The sequence below is a fragment of the Adiantum capillus-veneris genome, chromosome 22, assembly GCF_014529385.1.
Source record: "Adiantum capillus-veneris isolate H3 chromosome 22, ASM1452938v2, whole genome shotgun sequence".
NCBI classification, from domain to species: domain Eukaryota; kingdom Viridiplantae; phylum Streptophyta; class Polypodiopsida; order Polypodiales; family Pteridaceae; genus Adiantum; species Adiantum capillus-veneris.
Window position 1 is genome coordinate 67,515,333 of NC_140952.1, and position 15,780 is coordinate 67,531,112.

Genomic DNA, 15,780 nt, shown 5'->3' on the forward strand with positions numbered 1-15,780 from the left:
TCACTTTATTTACAGGTTGCAAATCCTAAATAAAGCATAAAGAACCATTTTTCTTTGGAACTATGAACCACCTGTTTGGCTCCAAAATACCCATCTTGATCTTTTTCGTGTTTGGCAAGCATGTTTTCAAAGCATATCTTTTCAGCTTTTGTCAAACTATTCTCGCAACCAACCTTTAACTCCTTCAAATAATCCTACATGAACTTGTGTCCAATCTTGCTTGGGTCATGAAGGCTAGGTTGCAAAGAAGCTTGTTCCATCTTATTTGTGCAATCTTTTGGTAGAGGTAATGCCACCGGTTTCACTTTCTTTGCCACAGACTTATACTTAGTATACACTCACACATCAATACCTTGAGCATTTTTTAAATCCTCAATGACTTTGTACATTTCTATTGAGAAAACTTTCACAACCTCATTTTGAACATGCAAATTGCAATCCACTAAAGACTCCAAGTCTTGCATGGTATCCACAAACGAACACTCATCAAACACACTTGCAATGCATTCATCATATTCTAGCAAACAATTCATCTTCAAACCTCTTTGTACACTATTTACATGTTCTTGTTCACCCCGCTTTAAGTCCTCACACTTTGTAAAATCAATAGATCCATAGTCTATTAATCCTACAAAACCCGTAGAAAAAATATCATTTGCATATACATCATGCGAGAACCTTTCCCTTCTTGTACCACTGCAATCCCACTCTACAATGGTACATGGCCAAAACCCATCATATCCCTGTAGTCCTTGAATTCTTTGTTTGTCTTTGGCAAGGGTTTCTCTCTAAGACTTTCACGGTTCCTTTCATGGTCCACACAAATAGTAAGAAACTGTACTGCACGCTTCCAATCCTTGCTCCTTATCCTAGCATAAGCTGACCCATCGTCCATCACCTTGGTTTCCATGCGAGTAGCAGTGATGTATGGCTGCCCAAGGATAAGAGGGTATGTAGAAATATCTTGTACAAAGAAATTTGGGTAATCTTTCACATCCCCTACAGTCACCTTTACATTTCGACAAGCTCCGTACAACTCTCCTAATGAGTTGTTTGCTGCACGGATCATCCATCCATGATTTATATCAATTGGCTATTTTCCTTTTTGATATAGACTCTTTGACATAAGATTAATTTTTGACCTATCAGCACAATGTATGGCTCTTCTAAGTCTCCCACTTTCACTAGGGTCTCTATAGTCGCTCTTTCCCAATGACTCTTAGAGAAATAACTCTTGTGAATGGTCTCGAATTCATCTTCATCATCCAAGAAGTGAACCTGTTTTACTCCTCCCCTAGACTTGTAGCATCCAAAAATAGTTTCATCACCTTTCTTGCCATAGACCTATACTCCCTGTGCATTTAAAGTCTATTCTTCACCCTATACATGTTCTACTCTTGATGATATCAATTATCTCTTCATGGAACTCCCTCTTTGCTATTCCAAGGACTTATCTGTATCTATTTACATCAAAGCATATGCATACTATCACACCATATGCATCTATTTACAAATCCTTCTCTGTTTTGAGGTCGTTGCACTATAGATTGACCTGATGGTTGCCCCTTCTCTTCTAGCCTTGTAAGCTTTAACTTTAGCTCTTGCATTCCTTTAACAATATCAACAGGGATGGATTTATCACTCTTTGGAACCACAATCACGGGAACACTTGGGGATTGAGTAGGGTTGATGATCATGTTGTCTCTTCGTCGTTGTCGCTTGGCTAGCAGAGAAATTTCATCTTCAACCTCATTCCAATCAGTCTTTAAGCCCTGTTCCGCATCCTTATCCTCAAGTAGTAACTCTAGCTTCTCTTAAATCTCTTTGCATGCAGCTTGCAAAAAGAGCTATGTCTTCTCTGATTTTAGGGTATCCTTCTCAGTCTTTGAAAGTTGATCATAGCGGTGTTCAAATTCCCTTAGCAGTTCGGTAGGCAAAAGTCCCTCTTTTGGCCGAAATACCCACTCTAGAAAAGTCCTCTTTGTCACCCTTTTGGAGTCTTCCATGAAGTTCTCTTTTTCCAAGGCTAATTTGAATGCTTCCCAAGTTGCCCCATGCTCATTTCTAATTCCCCTTACATGCTCTCTGATCTCGGGAACCATAGCCAGTTCAAAACTTTGCACAATCTCAACTTTGGGCACTCGATGAAGCTCCATCTCCTTTACATATGCACAAAGATACTTTGTTGCATTTTTACCTTTAAACTGGTCCATTTTCTTCACCACAGATTGAAGCACTTTGGTTGAGGAAAGTTCCCAGCTTTCCACAACTTGCTACTACTGCATAAACACCACAAAAGCTTGAAATGGCATTTGCATTGTGACTGGATCAAATCAAACCTCCTGTTTCTCTTATTGCTCCATAGCTTTAAAAATTTGTTTTTGATGCCTTCAATGAATCTTTTGAAACTTCACCCTAGCCTACTTCACGTCGGGTTCACCAAACTTGTGTCAAGAAGTGTGGAGTGTGGCTAGGAAAGCGTTGGGCCTCTGACTGTGAGAGTTCACAACAAAATCAAGCAAGTTGTAGAATATTTGAGGCTCAAAACACACTAGAAAAGAACAAAACTCCAGCCATAAAATCTTCTCTTTTGAAAAAGAACCAAGATCAACTCAAACCTCGTGTGTGTGATGATTTGGTGTAGCCTCACTGCCAATTACACAGTTGCAGTGCTCTTTCGCTCTGATGAAAACCCTATACAAACGCTTCAATTCTCCGTCGTATCCATTTCATGGAAGCTTCAAAACTTCATTATACATTCCCAAGTAATTATTTGAAGAGGGGAAACCCTAATTGGTGGCCTCGAATATAGGGTTGGAATAGCACGGGAATGCACTAGCATATCTTAGGTGCAGGCTTTGTATCCCTTCACAGAGGAGCTTATAGTGCTGATCTTGTTCTCCTAAAATGTTCCCCCACTCCTCATAGCCATGGCACCGTGAGTGATGTGGCCATTTAAGCCATTTTATGACCATTTTTTGTAATTTTTAGTCCAAAAAAGCCCTTTTTTGCCCGTAAAAAGCCCAAACGAGCTGGGAAAAATCCCTAAAATTATGGAAAAATCCCATTGGGCTTTAATTTCATCTTGAATATAATTTTACCACTTGGAAATCACTCTAGATGCATCTCTTCTTCCCGCACATGAAACCTACTATTTTTGGCCGAGATCGCCCGCATTGAACTTTCTAGGCAAAACGAGCGTGCCACTTCGATACACTTGACATTTGTACATTTATAAATCAAAATAGGCATATATTTATGTGAAAATGCATGCCACAGTGCCATGTCTAGGGCCTTGCTGTCCGCGCAAGGTATATACATGACTGCAATGGTGGCGTCTATTTTCGCATATATCACACTATGTACATCATAGCATTTGGTCCCACATAACAAAATCATTGAGAGTGCGGTAGATATTTTAGTGTCACATTATGTACGTGCCACGGCATGACACTGGCCTCTTTCTTCTTGCCTCCTTCTGCTTCAACTTAGGACAATCCTTGATGAGATGATCATTGGCCTTACATTAGTTGCAACGCAACTTCTTCTTTTGGCTTATTACCAGCCTTATCATACTTGGAATTACTCTTGGAAGGTGCAGCGTTTGGCTTGTTGCTCGAAGAGGTATTTGCGTTACCTCTTTGAGCAGCCACAAAGGCTTGATCTTCAACACACTGTTTAGACTTGTTTTGCCTAGGCTGGTCTTCCAATTGTGGCACCGTTGTGAAAGTACCACACATGAGAATCCACAATAGACATACATGCATCATGTACAAACGGGTTATAACTACAATGTACACTAAAAGTCCATTCTATATCATGCACCATATTTGTAGATTCAGAATTAGAGAGAGAGAGACATCTGTAATAGCCATGTCCGCCTCTTTCTTCTTTGGCTCGTTCTGCTTCAACTTAGGACAATCCTTGATGATATGATCATTTGCCTTACAATAGTTGCAATGTAACTTCTTCTTTGGCTTATAATAGCCTTATCAAAATTGGCATTACTCTTGGAAGGTGCAGCTTTTGGTTTGTTGCTCAAAGAGGTATTTGCACTGCCTCTTTGAGCAGCCATAAAGGCCTGACCTGCAACACACTATTTAGACATGTTTTTCCTAGACTAGCCTTCCTACAAGAGTATAGCAACCAGCTCATCCAACTTGATAGCATTCAGATTACCCTTAGTCACAAGTCTGAAAGTAGATACAAAACTTTGATAGGAATCTGGTAAGCCATCAAGAACTGTTTACACAAGTAAACTGTTAGGTATGATCTCATCTACAGCAATCCAACTGCTCCTTGAGATCTTTGATCTCTGTAAGAAAAATGTCCATAGAGTCTCCTTTTTCCATATGCTTAGACTATAACTATTTTTTGAGATAGGAAACATGTACTTCATTGCGCCCTGTATACAGATGCAGAAGAATATCCCAAGCCTGTTTGTCCGTCGGCCGTCCTTGCTAAAAAAATGTATGGGAGAATGGTATGTTTGATAGATAATTCAATCAAGGCATATGCATGCGCATCTCTACCATCCCAACGAACTTGATCAACAGTGGGTAAGACTGTAGCTGCAAGACTGTAGCTGCACTAGATGTGCTAGGACCTGCCACATCCATAGAAGTACCAAAATCCACAGATCCTAGATGTTGCACATTGTTCCAAAAGCCGCTGGAAACCAATACGTGATGCATCATGTATGCTCACAATGGATAATTTTCCATCAAGCTTGCCATCAGTAGTCAACATGCGAAATACATCATCTTTAGACATTGTCGTGGAAAACCTATAAAATGACCAAAGCAATGACCTGCCAAAGAAATGAAAAGCATTGGCACAACCTATAGGCGCACACACAGTATCAATACAACAAATCTGTGAGAAATTTATTGATTTTGGTGAAGAATAAGAAAAACTGTGTGTGTGTGTGTGTGTATATATATATATATATATATATATATATATATATATATATATATATATATATATATATATATATATATATATATATATATATATATATATATATATATATATATATATATATATATATATATATATATAGAGAGAGAGAGAGAGAGAGAGAGAGAGAGAGAGAGAGCCAAGTCTATGACATGAAACACAATATATGTGCTCCCTTGTGTGTGTGTGTGTGTGTGTGTGTGTGTGTGTGTGTGTGTGTGTGTGTGTGTGTGTGTGTGTGTGTGTGTGTGTGTGTGTGTGTGTGTGTGTATGTCTATACACACACACACACACACACACATATATATATATATACACACACACACATACATACACACACACACACACATATACACACGGCATATGGAGCCGTCCATTATATGTGCTCCTTCACATCCATTTCCAAACAGAGATATCTCCCTGGTTGCTGTCCAAGAATAACATATTACAAGAGCCCGTGTCACAAGGAGCTTTTGACGTGTTGCTATATAGCAATATTCTAGCCGTTTGATCTATTTCCTAGATAGAAATAACAAGTCCACAATTTATGTAGTATAATTGCTAGATGGAACTAGCAAAGTCATTATCTTGTGAGCTTGCAACATAGTAAGTTTGTTATTGCTAGATAGAGCTAGCAAATTCATAGTGCCAACCCATTTACCATACAGTAATTAAATGAAGTTACTAATTGGAAGTAGCAAATCCTAGTCTCGATGCACTTACTATATAGCAATTACTCATTTCCTTATTTTCTATTTAGTAACTAGGCAGTATTAAGCACTTACGGTATGGAGTTCTTTAAACATCCATGTTTGTTTTTTATTACTCTACGAGAAAGTCCTTCCAATTATTTTTCATAAAGCTGATATTATAAGTCATATTGATTCCATTAAACAATGTATCGTTTTTTCCCATACTCACAATTTAAGTGGTTTTATATTAGCTCAACAAAGAATGTACATTAGGCCTCACACCTCACATGTGCCTTGAGGAAACTACAACACCAAAAGAGGGTAGAGTAAATAAGTATCGCCGAACCTTTGATATTCTTAGCCACAAAACAACGTACTTTGAATACTCTTGGGGAGGAATATAAGAATATTTCTATGCATTTTGACATAGAACCATGCTCTTGCCAACCATTCGATGCTACTAAGTGCCTACTTCCAATCATAGTCATGCCTATCATACCCTACACTAGAGCCGACCATACTCATTACTTAGGTTCTTTCTTACAAGATATCATTAGACTGTGCCACCACATATTTTTTATATAAAATACTCGTAGGTGTGATTCAGATAGCAATGTCTAATTGTTTGTATGCACATCAAAATTGCTAGGTTATGGAGCTTTCTCCCTCCCAAAAAGAAAGTCACTCCTAAGGAAGGAAACTTTCTAGGTCTTTTACAACCAATTGCATATCACAAGACCCCTTATGGAAGGAAAATTTTGGAAAAGATCCAAGGGATCTTTTGAAGCTTCCTTGCACCCAAAACAAGTATTTGAGCCAACACCTTTCATGCGAAGGCTTTTATAGAGCTTGGCCATTTTAATGGCTAGATGTTGTTGGCATAATTTAACCATTTTGCCTCCATCCAATTTGCCCCCCACAATTTTTTGGGTGGAGCAAACCAATCTGCCTTCATACGGTTACCTTATATAAACGAGTCAAACTTCCATCTAACCCTTTTCTTTCACAATTTTCAAACCTCTCACCTAAATCAATTGTCAATTTGCCATATGTGAATAGAGCATCATGAAGCAAACACTTGTTAGTAGATCAACTACATTGTATGTGCTTACATGAGTGCACATTGTAGTTGCATGAGGGCACTACTAGATTTTTAATTTTTGTGAACTAACATGCATTATTTGCTAAGATTGGTGTGCATGAAGAACATGAATGAGAGATCAGATATGATGCCAAGTCTATCACCATGGGAGGTTGTGGGTTCTCTAAAAGCTTGGAATGCAACATATTCATCCAATTTTTCTCTCTTAACATTTGCAGTCAACTAAGAAAGACAATAGACTTCCTGGCTATATTCAAGAATGATCCATGAATATTTGTGGCCCATTTGGAAGGAAAGAGAAATAAAACAATTGACATGATTGTAATTGTAGCCAAGGATAAAGTCAATGGAAATGTTCATGTTGGAGTGTTTTACTATTTTTAGATACTAAATGGATATAGAATTTATTTTAATGTGTTTTTTTTACTAATTGTATGGGATGCCCCACTTCCACAAAGAGCGTGCGCACAAGGGAATCATGCAAGCATCTATTGTGCAGACAACCAATCCATTTGCAGCTTTCTATTGAGATGATATGTAATGGAAATGGCCTATGAACTTTGGGAATAGTGGAATTAAGAAAATTAGAGTGAGCATTTTTGTTAGATTACTTTGAGAACATAGGGGGTGAACTTAATTGGTGGTAGAAACATAAACATAGTGCTTAATTAACTTGGCATGAACAATACTTTTGCAAGAGAGAGAGAGAGAGAGAACATAACAACAGTTTAGGACCGGATTTACTTGGAACCGGCCACCCCTCCAAAAGGCTTTTGTATTATAGATTCTCCCATCAAGACAGACTTGGTACAATTCAATCTTTGTGTTCCTTGTAACCTTGGTGATGCTATGAAGATGGAAAGCTTCATGCATCACAAGCATAACATAAAATTTTCAAAAAGCATTAACTATCCCAAGCCTTAGTCCCAAGGCCTCAAACACCTTCAGAGGTGGAGAGAGATAGCGAGGAATGAGGGTAGGGAAGAGGAAGAAGAATCATGCATAGGAGACAGAAATAGCTCCTTCCTTATCATCACTTTTCTTGCTTAGCATAGCATAATAGCATAGTAATGAAGATGAAGAAGATGGCTATTGAGATGTAACAATCTGATCTCCTCTTTGTCCCTTGCTGAGGTAAATCTAAAAGCACTTATTGCATATTTCTCTTTGGTAGATCGTCTCCTTTTCCACCCCTATTGAGATGCAACCATTTCAAATTTTGGTCCCCTATTGAGATAAGTCTAGAAGCACATATCTATATCCTATGTCTTGTTCCCCATTTATCTTCCCATACTAAATGATCGGTTTAAAATGAGGAAATCATTTGGGTTGGTTAGATATTAGATTTTATGACATGTTTATAGGCTCACCAAAAACATGTGAAGTTATGTCATTTCTCACATAAACATTTTCTTGCAACGTAGTGGTGGTGTGCTTTTATACTTCCCTTGTTTTGTTGAAGAATTTCTTTTGTTTCTTGTAAAAAACTTGGGGATTTATTGTTCCAAAAATGGGTCTCATATGTTACATTGGTTCATTGTTTTAATGTGTCTCATATGTTACGCTCTATTTGCTTTGAAGTATGGTGGATCAAGTACCATAATTTGGAAAGGATTTGATTATATCTAGTTTAGTGGGTTACTTCTTCTTTGGAATGGTTTCACTTGTAATCTGTTGATTGCAGGGTATTGTCAACATGGTTGTGGCAAGGAAGTATTGTTTTGTTTACACCACAAAGGGAAGTCCCGTCTCCAAGCGGACTCACCTACAATGGCACCTTGAAGGAATGTGGCCTTACGCAAGATGTTGACATGGGTGAGAGAATGCACCTTATGATTGTTGCTCACAATCTGTTAGAGAAAGATGTTGTGCTTGGTGGTCCTTTAGTTGATATGTTCCTGTGGGAGATTTGTCAAATCATGCTCCTCGTATTTCAACAGTTGTTGATGGATGGTATCCTGATGAATATTTTGATTTGGATATATATGAAGAAGATGATGATCATGACTATCATAGGCAGCCCATTAAGACTAGTTTCTTGCACATGAAATTGATTACCCTAGTGATCAACATGTATGGTAGATGTAGTGTGCTTGAGAAAGCACAAAAAGTGCTTGAGGAGCTTTCTATCCGGAATGTCGTCTCTTGGAACACACTACTCTCTAGATGCAATCACCTATGCGCACATCTTGAATCATGTGGCTCTACACAAGATGCTGATATGGACACAAAAATTCATGATGATATTGTTAGAAATCAGAGGCTATTGAAAAGAGATGTCATGCTTGGCACTGTCCTGCTCGATCACAAAGTGACCCACTATGGAGGTGGAAACATGCCTTTATCATTGACGCACTATAGAATGATAATGATAATCCGTCTCATTCCGGCAAAACGACTTTGTACTTATTATGAAAAGCCTTGGTAGATTCAAAATAAGTTACATAGAATAATGCTTTTATGAGATCATTTACTTCTTGTGAAGTTAAAGTAATTTATGTATTTTCATGTTTGTTTATTTCTCACAGCATTGAAGTGCTTAACTTTGTAATGGAGATAGAATTTGTGTTTGATGAATGGGCTAGTACCTCTTGGAAAGACAAGTTTATTTCTATTAGAGCATGTTGTGTTGTAGCTTAATGAATATTACAAACATGGCTAGTTATTTTTCTTTGATAGTTATAGAGAGAACACAGTTTTGGAAGTGTGATTGTAATTATCTTTGCAAGAATTCCAACAATGGTTGGTGCCTTGTAACCAAGCGTACCTTTTATCACCACAAACAACAAGATGTTCTAGGAAATCTACATCCTTCCATTAGCAAAAAACAAAAAATGGATTCAGAACAAAGACTAGATCTTGCCAGTGGTTTGAGTGATAGTAGAGCAATTAACCATCCAGCCGAACACATTGATGGACCCCATTATGCAACACCTACCCGAGCCATGAGACAAGGCAAGAAGCCCAACAATTCTCAAAGAAATACATGGTGCACATGTAACATGTATTGTGCAGGTGGTAGACAAGTTCATGCATCAACCTATTATTGCCATCAAGCTTTGGCACATAACTTTAAAAGCTTCAAAAATAGTTTTGGTTTATCTTCTCCACTAGATTCAGATGGAAATATGGAAGAGATTGATGAACATCAAGCTCAAGTCTCTGAGGTTGATGTTGATGGTAATGACATCATTGATGAGCCAATGTCTATTAGTGAGAATCAAGAAAATCAATCTTCTCCTCTATACTTGGGGCTAGTTGAGAGGATACTAGAGCTCCAAAATTTATGGGATGAACATAAACTACCAATAGGTGTGCAAGATAGAATGCTTCTCATCCTATTTGGAGACTTGGGGGGCACTAAAGTGATTAAAAATGCTTCCAAGACAAGCATGGCTAGGCTATTAGTTCAACTTCCTCCTACATGGGAAGGTGACCTTGGAGGGATTAAAATTCCGTCTTGTTGGGATCAATTGCAAACCATGCTTAAACGTCTTGGCATGGTTTCTTCCTTGCGCTATCGTATCTGCACAGGTAGTGATGTAGGCAAGCATCCACCCAAGCTTCTTCAACCAAGCAGTGAGGACAACTTTACAAGAGAGGTTCTTAAGTGCACATGTGAAGGTGGATCATTATCATTGAGGCTTCAACATGATTGCTTGGAATGCTGCGAGAAGTTTCCAGTTTGTGCCAAAGAAAGGAAATCAATGCTTTCCTTTGACTACATTCTCATTGGGCCTCAACTAGAGCTATTGACAAAGAGTAGCACTTATTGCCACGAGCTACTATGTTTATGGAGGCACAAAGAAAAATGGGTCAAGGGAGATGCAATTAGCAACCATAGAATCATTGTTGATTTTTGGGATGGACAAAAATTCCAAGAAGTCAAGGACTTTTGGGATCCATCAACATCTTATGAGCTACCGGTTGTCTGCTCTAATCCTCTTTGCAAGAAGTCTTACACTAATTTTCCTACCAGTAGACGTTATAAAACTCTTCAAAATGTTGTGGGAGAAGAGTATAACTTTGTCTGCATCGAGTGTAAAGAGGACATTGTGTGTAAAAAGAGCCTACAAAAGGTACATAGAAGCATCACATTGTTTTTTTTTTAAAAGATCTCATGATTTCAAACCAAACTTATTTTTTGGGTGGCCATGTGAATAGGGTGATCCTCGAAATGTAGCATTTTTTCTACATTGGGATGGATTTTAGACATCACAAACAACCGAAAAGAGTTGTGGGGTAGTAGAGGTCATGGTGTTGAATCCAGGAATCAAGTCTTCCATTGATATCTTGCCAGTTTTTTTTATCCCTCAAAGTTGCAAGAAAATTATGAAGGTTTTTGGTGAAGTTTTTGGGGCATTTTTTGAACCTTTGCTAGAGGAGTTGGAAAGCCTATATCTAAATGGTGTGGAGGTGTTGTATGACTATCCCATAGAGAAGATCTTTCGTGCCAATCAACAAGGTCTTTCAAAGCTATGTACGATACGTGCTATGGTCATGATGGTTACAGGCGACCATCCGGCACAGTGCAAAATAGGCATGTTCAAGAATGGAGGACAAGAGTTTTGCAGGCGTGATAAACCTCAAGCAACTCTAGTACGACCTGATATAGGATCAAAAGAGGGGCGATACGTCTATAATGAAAATCGCAGACAAGCTAGATATCCACCTTCAAAGAGGACCATTGAGGAGATGACAAAAGCTCTTGATGAGGCTAAACGGTGTTGCACAGACAAAGAAAAGGAAGCATCATGGAAAGAAGCTGGTCTCTCAGGAGAGTCCATACTTTGGAGATTATATGATCTATATGGATTTGATCTCTCTCTAGATTTTCTACGACCCAATGCATATCTTATCATTGAATGTATTCAAGAAATATATCTCACATTTATTTGAAAGTGTTGAGGCTCCTTTGAAGAAAGAAATCGATGCTGTTGTGTGTGTTGTTAAAAAGGCAGCACCTACCTCCATTCGATATGGATGTTGGCCTAACTCCCCAAGCATCTACTTTGCAAGCTTCAAGGCAGAGAAGAACCAAAAGTTCATCCAGTGGTTTCTACCATATGTTTTGAGAGTTGTTAATGGCATTCCTCCTGAAATGCATGTTTTGGGATTTTTGTTGATTGACATTGCACACAGCTTCTACAACCATAGTAGAGATCATGGATGGTCTGTGAAAGAAATAGAAGTTGTAAAGACATTGCTACAATCATGGAGAGTTCAAAATGAAGAAATCTTTGGTGCGAACTCATCAACTCTAGAACATGTAGCTGGTATGTATATCTTGATTAGTTAACAATAAGTTTGATATATTTGTTTAGGAGAGTAATCTCTTGATAACTTGTTTATAGGTAATGGTGAGATGCTTGATGATGTCTTGCGCCATGGGTTGCATGACCGCTTTTGGTGTTACATATTTGAGCGTCTTGTAAAGGCATACAGCTCCATCAAAACAAATAACATGGAGGATGAAGCTTCATTTGCAAAGTTCTATTTGAGAAGGTTCTTCACAAGAGCTTTCCAGGCTATCCGTGGTGATAGTGAAATCTTTTACCTTCTGATAGGTTTTTGAAGGACCTACATTGTGCATTGATTCTTTCTCAAAGTAGCTCGCTATTAGCAGATGCTCCATCACATGATTGCTCTCCGTCACATATGGATGGGCTATTGGTTGTGTCTTCAATTGAAAAGGCTAAATCTATGTGGAGTGATCTATTAAAGTATGGAAGCAATTCACCGTGCACTAGAAATCTTCTTCTCAAGGGGATTGCAATATCAAAGAAGAGATGCACTTATAGAGATCCTACTAGTGAGGAGAAAAATTATCTAAAAAAGTTTTGGAACATTCCAGAGGAGTACTTCCAATGTTTGGAAGTAAAGACATACCAAAAGGTCCTCTTTAAAGGGGATATATTTAATGTGGGCACCAATTTCATAATGAAGGTCGATACTGATGATGCAACGGTGGAAGACAGAGATCACTGGAAGGCTTGTATAGCATCCTTGTTCTCAACACAGTTTGATGGAAAGTGTATGCTTTTCTTTGGTGGACAGTATTACAAGCAATGCATTGTGGGAAACGGGGACTCAGAACAATTGTTAATGGATCCAGTTACTCAAATGAGTGTCCTTGAGAAGGCCCCTTTGCCTTTCACATGGGATTGTGTTTGTCCCATATACTCTATACTTCACAAATTTATTCCATTGCCAATACCAAGGAGGCAGAGGCTCATTGCTTATGAGGTGAAGGATTTGAGGCAGCGTGATAGCTTGTTAATGGAAGGAGGTTGTGGAAATGTTCCATTATGGGTGGCGGTCCATGACATACTTCAAGTGTGCTTGAATAGCGAGAATGCAATACAGATTCAGCATGTTGTTGTTAGAGAGACTAATTACGAAAGGAAAAGGGCAAAGCTTGCTTTATTGGAGCGTGATGCATATCAACAAAACACTCATAAAGTTTGCAAAGAGGAGCATCAATGGAGAATCGGGGATACATGTTCCATTAAAATTAAAGATTGGACAATCACAAAACAAAAAAAGGTTATAAAGCCTGGACAGGTAGCTAGATGGATACCTATTGTTTGGCATTCTCCATAGACATATAATTATGGTAGCCCCTTTTATTCAATCACCAATAGTAATCTTGTGGAAATATTTTAGAAAGACTATTTCTTCATGGATGACAATTGTTGTATTCATTGTTATGGTGTTCTTTACATATCTTTTGTATAACTTCACTCATATGGTATGCAAGCATGGCTAGTACATTTATGGAAGTAGTTTAGAATGCTAGTATACTTGTGGAAGTAGTTTAGAATGATTATTGCTTCATGGATGACAATTTTTGTATTCATTGTTATGCAAGTAGTATACCTATGGAAGTAGTTTAGAATGACTATTGCTTTATGGATGACAATTGCTAGCTTCATTGTTACGATGTTCTTTGCATACCTTTCTTAGAATCTCATCATAGAGTATGCTAGAACTTATACAAGACCTACTTTATGGATGGAAATTATTGTACTTATTGTTATGGTATTATTCATAAATGTTTTGTATAAATACACTCATAGAGTATGCAAGTATGGTTAGTATACTTGTGGAAGTAGTTTAAAATGCATATTATGTTATACATGACAATAGTTGTATTCATTGTCACTGTTTTCTTTACATGTATTTCTAAAATACTCATAAAGTAATGACAAGTGTGTGTACAATCTTTGAGATAAACTTTGTTACTTAAATGTCTTGCTTCTCATGTGTGTGTTCAATGCTTTGTCTTTTCAGATATGAATTATCCACAGTCCTTTGTGGAGCACCTACTGTCTTTCTCTAATGAAGAGGCCCTCAAATTTTTAGATTCTTGGAGGGCCAGTTATCTTGGAAATAAGAGAGTTGTTTCTTCTCCATCTAGCATCTCTATAGGTGTTGACACTACTAGCAACAAGAAATATGACCCAACCATATATGAACAGGTGTTTAGGCCTCCACCTCCTAAGCTTAGAGAACCCAATAAACTCTATGGTAGGGATTTCCTCTTAGAAGAAGGTAATAACCAACATAGAGTTCTTTATTCAAACTATGGGTTTGTTAGAGGATGGTTTGCCAAACACAAGCCATTTGGAGACCTTAGAAATAATACGGAGAGAAGAATACCGTGTTGGATGTAATAAGAAAAAATAAAGGTGAGCTTAAGCCTGTAAGAGTAGCTGGACAAAATTATCATTGGAAAGAAGAGGACGTTTATACATGGGCCATCAAGTCTCTTGCGGCAAAACGAAAATGGAGAAAAAAGAAACCAAACATCGAATCATCTTCTAGCAACCCAATGGTATGTGTCATTTTGTAGGATTTTCTTTAAGTAATGAACTTCTATTATGTCAAAGTATAATCAAAATGTTTTCATGAAATTAGATAGAAAAAGAAAAAGATGATGATGACGATAACCAAGAATTTCATGAGAATGATGGAGGAGAAAGTGAACTACAAGGAGAAAGTGAGCTAGAAGAATATGGTTCACTCAAAAAACTTGTAAGTAATCCTCTAAGGTATTGGAAATTTATATGAAAACTAATGATGAAGAAAGTAATGCTTTTGTTGTTATCGAATAGCTAAAGGATGCTTATGCACAAGAAACCACTTGTATATCTATTGAAGAAGAAGAAGAGCAACCACAAGCTACTCATGTAAGCACTTCTATCTTAAAATAACAATAATGCATAACCTATGATTATAAAATTTGTTATTATGTGTTTAGAGAGAGACGGAAGCATACGTTCCTAAGATGCCATGGGAAAATCATGATTTACAAAGTGATGCTTATGATGTATGTGTGGTTTACTCTCTCTCTCTCTCTCTCTCTCTCTCTCTCTCTCTCTCTCTCACACACACACACACACACACACACACACAAGCATGCGCGCACACATACACACACAAAGATATCAATTGAAATAATTGAGGTAAATTTAGCTAGTTTTGTGTGCGTGTGTGTATGTGTGTGTGAGATATCCAAATTCAATCGCTTAATGCGCAGGTATATAGAAACTACATGCAAGATGAAGAGTTTATCCAATGCTATCAAGAAAAGGATATGGAAGTAAACAATGAATTAGATGAGTGTGAAGACCATATCACAAAACTGGTACAATTCTAATTCATGTATTTTTTTCACTCTAAAACTTTTTGTTGTGTCAATCAATATTGCACTCTTTTCTTGAATAATTTGTGAAGGAAAAAATCAATAGAAGAGCACAAATTATAAGTGGTGCAAACCAAGAAAAAAAAAAGAAAAAGCACACAAAAACGCAAGGTACTATTCAAAGATGCTTCACATGGAATATTTATTTAATGAAATACTTTTCCTACTTAATTTTAATGTTATAAAAAAGCCATGTTTTCCCACTTCTATAGGCTACTTCTAAGATTGAAAAGCTACTAAAGGAGAAAGATCAAGCTTCAAAGTTTTTGAAACTTAAAAAGGAAAAGGTATTTTTCTTCACAATAATAAGATTGTTT

The 15,780-nt window shown here is 37.6% G+C and overlaps 1 protein-coding gene and 1 pseudogene across 1 annotated transcript; both read left to right on the plus strand.

Moving 5' to 3' along the window:
* The first annotated feature begins 12,220 nt into the window (after window positions 1-12,220).
* Window positions 12,221-13,359, plus strand: LOC147429525 (uncharacterized). Its single transcript, XM_086494890.1, has one exon. The coding sequence runs from the start codon at window positions 12,415-12,417 to the stop codon at window positions 13,357-13,359; it is 945 nt and encodes a 314-aa protein (XP_086351016.1). The 5' UTR covers window positions 12,221-12,414.
* A 692-nt stretch (window positions 13,360-14,051) lies between these two features.
* LOC147429526 (uncharacterized) lies at window positions 14,052-15,418 on the plus strand (annotated as a pseudogene).
* Window positions 15,419-15,780: the final 362 nt, after the last annotated feature.

What these genes read in the sequence shown, in the direction of transcription:
- LOC147429525 (XM_086494890.1), top strand. Translation starts at nt 12,415, where the DNA reads ATGGATGGGCTATTGGTTGTGTCTTCAATTGAAAAGGCTAAATCTATG.